The 8,838-nt window shown below is 50.6% G+C and overlaps 1 protein-coding gene across 1 annotated transcript; it reads left to right on the forward strand.

Moving 5' to 3' along the window:
- Nucleotides 1–2: 2 nt before the first annotated feature.
- Nucleotides 3–8,212, forward strand: PALB2 (partner and localizer of BRCA2; the record flags this gene model as incomplete). The annotated part of the gene is made up of 11 exons (XM_017734260.1): nucleotides 3–132; nucleotides 240–2,147; nucleotides 2,822–3,630; nucleotides 3,885–3,968; nucleotides 4,088–4,249; nucleotides 4,634–4,719; nucleotides 4,996–5,157; nucleotides 5,310–5,426; nucleotides 5,757–5,844; nucleotides 6,838–6,986; nucleotides 7,893–8,212. Coding segments are annotated over 11 exons (3,927 nt in total), but the record flags the coding sequence as incomplete, so codon positions are not given.
- Nucleotides 8,213–8,838: the final 626 nt, after the last annotated feature.

Consider the following 8,838-nt stretch of genomic DNA (forward strand, 5'->3'; position numbering starts at 1 on the left):
CCCTCGGCCACTGCGGCCACATCCGCTGCCCCCGTACCCCCACACGGCCCTTGCCCTGGGCTGAGCCGTGGTCTGCAGTAACATCTGTTCTGCTTCTCTCCTCACCAGGCCTGCAGTGCTCTGATCCTGACTGTAAGATCCCCATCCTTCCCTGCAAAGAAAGCCTAATTTTACCATATGATGTTTTTCTTGGACAGGACTTTAGGAGTACTTTACACGTGTGACATTTGTTCCCCCAGGTTCTAGAGATAACACATCTCCTAGTGCTGGTGGGCCCTCTCAGTTACAGACTAAAACCTGCTCTGATGCTGATACAGAGAAGACAACATCTGTCACAGTTAAGCATGTTCCAGAATTCTCCAGTGATGAGGTTAGCCTGCAGGACAGCTCCCGGGCAGAAAGCTTTCAGGCCAGCCAGGAAAACCTGTGCTGTGGGATCACCAGGCCTGTCCCTGAGGAGAAAACGCCCCAAACCTCCCAAGGCATGATGAAGCTGCGGAGACGGACGAAGGCTCTGGAATCAAAGGAAAGGGAATCAGTGCATGATGTGCATCGAGTCAGTGCTGGTGCAATGATGAAAAATCAAATTGCCAGTGCAGAGGAGCTTCAGTCACCAGTGTTCAGGCGCAGCAGCCTCTCGCACACTGAGGAACCCACCCAAAGGGCATCTGGGGCAGTGCTTGTGCAGGGAAAAAGAAATAGTTTTACTTCTGATGCAGCATCAGGGGTTGTACAGGATGTGTTTGAGGGCAGTGTCACTGCAGGAGAGCCTGAGCTCTCCCCACATGCGCTGAGGGACAGCAAGGACATCTGGCAGCCCGAGTCCTCAAGGACTGTGGCCACACTTGGTAAACGTGAGCCATGTTCACAGCATGAAGATGCTGTTTTACTGGACCCCAGAGGTGATGGAGAAGAAGAATCCCCCAGTATAATAAAACAGCCGGAGGGTGAGAGTCTGTGTGAAGATCAGGAGGAATTATGTGGGCTCCTGGATTTAATGTCAGAAAATGAAATATTGCCTGACAGCAGAAATAACACCATAACCAAGGAGAGCAAAAACCTTGAAGGACATCAGAGTGACACTAATACCCTACGTCCCTGTCCTGCAGATCATGCTCTGGACAATGCTGAAGAACTGTTGGAGAATCAACAGCTTGAAATTCAGTCAAGACTTTCTCCTGCTGACAAGGTGACGGCTCCCGAGGGCACACTGAGCTCTTGCACAGTGGTTGAAGGGCTGCTCTTTCCCGTCGAGTACTACGTCCGGACAACTCGCCGCATGTCAAATTGCCAGAGGAAGGTGGACCTGGATGCTGTAATCCTCAGCCAGCTGGGCAGGAGAAAGAAAGGTCAGCGGAGTAAATGCAAGCAGAAAGATGCAAACCCCAGTCAGCCCTCCCAAGAGAGAGCCGAGAGTGATTCGGAACCAGGGGTCATGCCCTCCCCTTTTTTTGGGGCAGAAAATGATCCAGCAAACTCAAGTAGTTCTCAGAAATCTCTTCCTGCATCCAGCAGCAGCAGCAGCAGCAGTACTTCACTTGGATCCATTTCTCAGAAAAGCATCACTAGCACAAGGCAAGAGCAGAGACAATCCCAGAGGAAACAGAAGGGAAGAAGAAAGTCTGCCTGCAAAGTCCCCATGCATCCAGTGTCACAAGAGCTTGTAGAGAGTCAGGATCCCATAATGGCCAATGAAAGCTGTGCCCTGCTGTCAAATGAGAACCAGAGTGAAAAGGAGAACTGCGATGCTAACCTTGAAAGGTCATCCTCCGATGAAAGGAGATTGTCTGGTGCTGCAGCACTGGGGTCTGTAGGGACAGGAGTGACTGGAGCTACACAGCCAGCGGGTCCTGATCCTCCTCTGGGCGGGAGCCAAGTGCCAGGGAAATGCCGTAAGACTCTGTTAGAACAGGTTCAAAATCCACTCCACAGCAGTGATTCTCTGAGCCCAGGGAGTGAACCTTTTGCCAGCCATGTGGGAGATGTGGAAGCCAACTCTTCTGTGTGTCAGGGAGATAAACATCCAGCGGAGCGTGTGAAGAAGCAGCGAAGAGCCTGTGGGGTTGAGCAGCTCCCCGGGGTCAGTGTCCCTGTGCGCCGCTCCCTGCGCTGCTCTGTGAGACACAGGGCACAGACAGGCTCAACAGGTACTTCCTCACATATAAACCCCAAAATGCCCCATTCCCCAAGGCAGGGGAACGTCCCTGTGATTGCAGGCCCTGCTGTTCGCCCCCTGCTGTGTTTATGCAAGAAAATACGATAGGGGTTAACTATTTTTTTTTTTTTAATGAGATTTATTTTTTTTTAAATAGATCATTGTGGTGCCTATGTTCTTTGAACAATTCCAGAAATTTCTGCAGGGAATGAACAGAGTAGGAGCAGGGCTAAGAACTTAATGTTGAGCTGCCCTTGCTATTGGAGTGAAGGTTGTGAACACTAGGGCAGCTTTGACAGCAAATGGATGTCTGTGTGTTCCTCCAACTGAGACGACATGCTAATGATTATTTTCTCCTCTCTGAGGTTCTGTGAATATTGTGAAAAGAGAAAGTGTTGGGAGAAAACCAATAAACCAAACTGACCAACCACTCAGGCGTATCTGTCAGGCTTTGGTGGTGATCTTTGAGCTGAAGGCTTGATACAGAGATACAGAGTAACTGCAGAATGTAGTGTCTTTCCAGAAAAGTGCCACTTTCATGTGTTAAGATGAACATGGCTTTTTGATTTTTTAAAAAAATTATGACACCCTTCATGAGAGATTCTGAAAAGGCAATTTAATGTTTATTTTATGATGTGATGTTCTGTCTTGTATTCTTGTGTTTAGATGACAGCAGCAGAGGACGCAACTGTCCCATGGGTTCACAGGGTCCTGCTACCCTTGGGTTCACTGCTGTGGATCCTGACACTCGTGGCTCCCTCTTCTCCTTCCGCAGCCTCCAGTGGCTGGTCCCTAAGCTGGGCATCAGGGACTTCCACTTACCGAATGAGGAATTCGGAGTACTGAAACTGGAGAAATTGAAATCTTCCCCCGTGAACGACTTGGAGGATTTTGTTCTGTGTGTGTCTGAGGATGGTGTGGCTCCAGAAGATACACAAGATGCACAAATTAATCCAAAAGAAAAAAGTCTCAGAAGTAATTTGATTTTGCCTTCCAAAAATGGATTGCCTGAACTCCCTTGCGTGAACCCGACTTTAAAGAAGGAGCTTTCCACCCATGAATTGCTATTTACTCCCATGGGGACTGTCTTAGCTGAGGCTCCCACCCACACTGAGTCTCAGATTTCCTCGTCTGTTTTCCCTGCTGTGGGTGCAACCCCAGGTGTTTTACCTTCAGTGCACAGTGAGGTCTTCCCTGTTACACCTTTCGTACCTGCCTTGCCAGCGACTTCACCTTCCCCCAGAGGAGCAGCTGCCTTGGTCCTGGGGGATGTGACACACAGAGACCCGGCTGTGCCACTGTGCCCTGACAGCTGTGCTGCAGGGGCTGCCACAAGCCAGGAAGAGCAACGTACAACGTTTCCTTTAGCAGCTGAAAGAGGTCCTGAGAATAAATCTGATGAGACTGTGTCCTTGGAGAAGCATGAGCAGTCAGAGAACAAAGAGCAGGAATCCTGCAGAGCTTCCTCTGAACAGGTAACAAGCTGGGCTCTTTGCGAGGGGTAGTAAGCCAGTGGTTTTGTGGGCAAATCCCCTCTTCCAGAGTCCCATCTGATTTAAGGGAAATTCTCTTTGCATGCTAGTCCTGCATCGATCATAGGTCTCCAGCAGTGGCATGCAGTATCTGCATGAGAGCAACAGAGAGCATGCAGCACTTCTGCCTCATTCTTGTAGGTGCTGAATATAATTTCAAAGTTGAATTATCCTCATTCTGTACTTTGTTCATGCAGAAAAAAGATGTAGCAGAACAGTTGACTCCAGTGCTGCTGGATGGTCCCAGAGAAGAGAGCTTGCAGCTTGTGTCAGAGCTAAAGGTGGGAGAACAGGGAATTGTTACTGTGTCAGCAGCAGCTCTGCATGACCACGTTTAATAAAAATACAACAGGTAATCTTATCTATCAGAGGAAAACCAGCACTGGTTTGTTTTGGGCAGGATTCCTCGTGTTCGTGCGCTGTGGATGTGAGCACGGTGTGGTGGGAGGCAGCTGGCTGCAGGGAGCTGCGTGTGGTCACTGCCTCCGAGAGCGCTGTGTCCCTCTGGGAACCCCTGGCACCCGACTGCTGGGGAAAGGTCTACACCTGGCACCTGAGAGAGGTATGAACACAGTCCTTCTTTCTAGAATTAAGGGCAATTTTCCTGCCCCATGTGTTAGTTCCCAAGATACAAGGAGCTTGTAGCTGGTATAGTTGCATGTTATCTCCTGGAATTTAATTCCATGCACAGAATGGTGGCTGCACTTCACTTGTGCTTTTTCCCCTTACAGTCCCCAGAGACACATTTTATCTCTTGCATCAACAGGGATTGTGTAATTAGGCAGCCCGTCAGCAGAGAGTTCAGCTGTTCATTTAAGCGTGCTTCTTGAGAGGGGTCTGAAAATCACTTCTGCTCCACATAATTTTACTTGAAACACTCTAGAAAATAAGAATAAAGTCAAAGGGACACTGTGGGTGACACTGAATTCTTGTTTTGTTGTCCCAGATTCCTGTAATCCAGATTATTCCTCTGCCAGACACCTGTAACCTCGTGTGTGTAGCACTGGGAGAGCTGGAGATTGGAGAAATAAGGTTTTGTATTTATTTCTTACTCGTGCTTTGCACCCTGAGTAGTTGCAGCTCAACTCCTTGTGAGTAGTGGTTGAAATTATCTTTTTACTAATGTGGCACTTTCTCAGTTGCTTTAACAGTTTGAAAATACGGAAGGGTTTTCTAAAAGTCGCCTATAAAGACCTGTTTATTCACCTCAGAGCTGGCAGACTGATTGAACATAGGCTGATCTGTATATGCTGCTGCATATTTGAGTGGAGCTTCCTCTTGTCATGGTGTGTGCTTGTCTCGGTTTAGGCTCTTGCTGTATTCTTCTGAGACTGACTCATTCAAGCACTCCCTAGTGAAAACTGGGAATATAAAAGCAGTTGTTGGGCTAAAGGACCAGAGGCTGGTGAGCAGCAGCAGGACCATTCAGGAGCAGCAAGTAGAGATGGTGTCGCTCTCAGAGACAGGGGGGTGAGTTTGGGAGTGCTGTTTTGGGGTGGTCTCCGTGTGGTGGGTGGGATAAAAGTGAGGAAACAGCTCGGATGTAGGGCGTTGTCATGTTCCTCTCCCAGAACACACACTTGTTGTTTTACCTGCTTTTCTATGTGCTGGTCTCCCTCCAGGAGCAAGGACAGGCAGACTCTGATGCCTCCTGAAGAAACTGTTACAGCCTTTGCTGAAGTAGAAGGGATGAGAGAGGCCTTGGTGGGCACCACTGCAGGGAACAGTGTTGTGGTTTGGTGAGTGTTTCCTCTGCCATACACAATTTGGGGGTTGGGGGACAGTAGCAGCAGCTGCAGGGTTGTACAGGGGTGCTGCCTGGCTGTACAGCTGACCTGCTGTAAAATGGTGATTGTCAGAGGGCCTGCAGTGTGGCACCACAGTCGATAGAGAGGGAATGAACTGTGCAGCTGTAATTCCATTGCTTTTGTATCATACTCATTACACCCTTCCTGTCTATTGGCATAGTTTGCTTAATGTGGAACCAAACCCATGTCCGTCCTGCGTAGTGGTGTAACTGTGATTAGAGGGTGGAAATGTGTCAGAATTTGTGTTTTCATCAACTGCAGGAATCTGAAAACAGGTCAGCTCCTGAGGAAGATGCATGTTGGTTATTCCTACCCAGCTTCCATCTGCCATCGAGCATATTCTGACTCTGTATGTACACAAAATTCACAGTTCATGCTTGGGCTGCACTGACTGGGCTGGGGATATAACAGATTGAAGTTGCTAGAGAGGGTTGAACTATCAGCTCTGTTTCAATACACTGCAAATAATTAAAGGGTAAATAGGTTACCAGGAGGAATAAAAAACCCATGCTGGCTGCCTCAACTCCTGGCTTGCTGCATGGTGCTAATAAAGTGAGAGTGATGCATCCTGGTGCATTCCAAAGCTGCAACATCCCATGTGTGGGAAGCATAAGTGCTGTTGCCCAGGCCTAGTGCTTGGCAAGTCTCTTCCATGTCACACGTAGTGCTGCCAGCATTAGAAACCCACTGTGAAGTGTTCCTCTGGACATACATGCCCAAGGGAATGAACTGTGTAAAACCAACATTCATACCAATAATTTTTTCCCGCTTGCTTCTACCTGTGCTGTGATTCTCAATGGGTTTTTGTGGTTTATCAAGGATTTGATTGTTTTCAGTGAGCATGTAACCTTTTGGGACAAGAATATCTTGTCCAATAATGGTGCCTTGAGTCAGACTCCTTGGAGTCTTCCTCAGATTATCCATCCCAGGACATTTTATGCTGGTTTGTGGCTGTTCTGGGAGCTACTGTTTTCAGCTGTGCTGCTTTCCATGGAATTCTTGTTCCATTTTAAGCTTGTAGGGATTAAAATGTGGCCCAGAAATTTTACTTCTTTTGTTTTTTGAAGTGTCACCTCATCCTGTGGCAGGTTTAGCTTTTTAAAACAGGAAGATAAATTCGTAAATCCCTTGGGTCACTGAGCTGTCACTCTGCTGTGTTGCATCAGCCCTTATCAGACAGCAGCTGCTCTGGGTTTTATCTAATTTGATAAGGAAAGTAAACCATTTCTGTTTTCTTCAGTAAAAATAATGCATCACTGTTCATGGGGCTGTGATTAGAGAGAGTGTAGCAGTTAATTTTTGGAAAATTATTTAGTGATGTATTTTCCCTCTCTGTATCCAGGGCCTTTTGTTTGTTGTTTTAAGTTATCCTCTTGCCAAAGAGAGCGAGTCCTGTGGAAGCCCAGCGTTCCATGTGGTGGCCTTCAACCCCCGCACGGGCCGGAGCGTGGGGGTGATGTTCTCCTGCCTCCCCCCCGGCCATGCAGGCAGGCAAGTCGCTGGGACTGGGGCTGGGCTGGCTCCTGTGGGGGCTTTTAGGAGAACCCCTGAGGAACAGAGTAGCTCTGGCAGGGATCCAGTCACCATCTCCCCGGTGATAAGGGGCTGCATCCGGCCCTGCTGTGTGTCCGGTGATGGGCTGTGGGGGCTGGGGGCATGGGCTGCTTCCTGCCCACTTCCCACACCAGGCTGTGCGCTGACCCCTCGCCCCATCACCGCGGGGACAGGGGGCTGGGCTTGAGTCTCTGGCTTTGTCCCCCCAGGGACTGGGGGGTGTGTCCCTGGGTTCCTCGGCTGAACCCCTGGCGCTGCCTGCGGCTGTGGTGCTCTGTGCTGCCAGGTTTGTTTGTGTGGAGCAGCTAGCTGCAGGCACGTGGCCTTTTCCTTCCTGTGTCCTGTGTTTTGAGGCATCAGCAGGGTCAGCCTTGGGTTTAAGGCTCAGCCTTGCAGCGTCCTTACACAGGAAATGTGATGGATGTGTGGGAATAGCAGTGGACCAAGTTCTTGGTTACTGAACAGTCACGGAATCACAGAATGGTTTGGGTTGGAAGGGACCTAAATACCATCCAGTCCCACCCCCTGCCCTGGGCAGGGACATCTTCTACTAGACCAGGTTGTTCCAAGCCCTCTCCAGGCTGGTCTTGAACACTTCCAGGTGGTTTTTTTTTTAAGAGTACCATTTTTTTAAGAGTACACCTTTTTCAAGTATGTTCTGAGTCTCCAGGAGGATTTTCTCAGCCTCCTCCCTTCCCAGCTGCACTGGAGGCACAGTCTGGACTGTAGCCTGCCTGTAGTTGCTATTAATCTTTAACTAAACCCTGAACTAAATGAACAAATGCTGCCATGATGTTGTTCTTGCACATCCCCTGCCGTCTGCTGACCCCCGTGTCCCCACAGGTACCTGGAGGGTGATGTGTGGGACACCACGGGAGCCGCCGTGCTGACATCGGGTGCCGTGGCCGTGTGGGACCTGCTGCGGGGCTGGTGCATGGCGGTGCTGCCCCCGGACCCTGCGGGGCACTGGGCACTGGCCCGCTGGGCCGCCGGTAGGGCCGGGCTACTGGCTGGGCGCCGTGATGGGACCGTCCACCTGTACCGGTACCAGCCAGCCCAGCTGGGAGCCACCTGACAGAGGGGGGGGTGAGGACCCCCGTCGCCAGCGGGGCCGTGTGTGCCATGTGTGTGCAGTGCCATTAAATGTGTTGCCTTTGGAATGAGTCCGTGTCTGTTGCCGCTGCCGTACAGGGGGGCTGCCGGGGGGCCTGCAGAGAAGGACCTGGGGGTCCTCATGGACACCAAGCTGTCCCTGACCAGCAGCGTGTCCTGGGAACCAAGGAGAACAGTGGTGTCCCAGGGTGCACCAAGAAGAGCATTTCCAGCAGGTCAGGTTCCCTCTGCTCAGCCCTGTGAAGCATCTGGAGTGCTGTATCCAGCTCTGGGCTCCTCAGGACAGGAGGGACACAAAGCTCCTGCAGGGAGTCCAGCAGAGGCTGTGGAAATGAAGGGACTTCATTATCTCCCTGACAAGGAAAAGCTGAGGGAGTTGGGGCTGTTCAGCCTCAAGAGGAGACACAGCTGAGAGGGGCCTTATCAATGTGTATAAATATTTAAAGGGGCTGCCAAGAAGATGGATCAGGCTCTTCTCGGTGGTGGTGAACAATGGGGCAAGAAGCTACGGGCAGAAAGTGTTGCATGGGAAGTTCCACCTGGACAGGAGGCAGAACTTCTTTCCTGTGCAGTGACCGAGCCCTGGAGCAGAGACCAGAGAGAGTGCGGAGTCTCCCGCAGTGGCGCCGTTCCCGCCCCGGCTGGCTGCACCGCTGGGCCGTGTGCTGGCCCCCCC

Source organism: Corvus brachyrhynchos, unplaced genomic scaffold (genome assembly GCF_000691975.1).
Source record: "Corvus brachyrhynchos isolate BGI_N302 unplaced genomic scaffold, ASM69197v1 scaffold5, whole genome shotgun sequence".
Taxonomy (NCBI): domain Eukaryota; kingdom Metazoa; phylum Chordata; class Aves; order Passeriformes; family Corvidae; genus Corvus; species Corvus brachyrhynchos.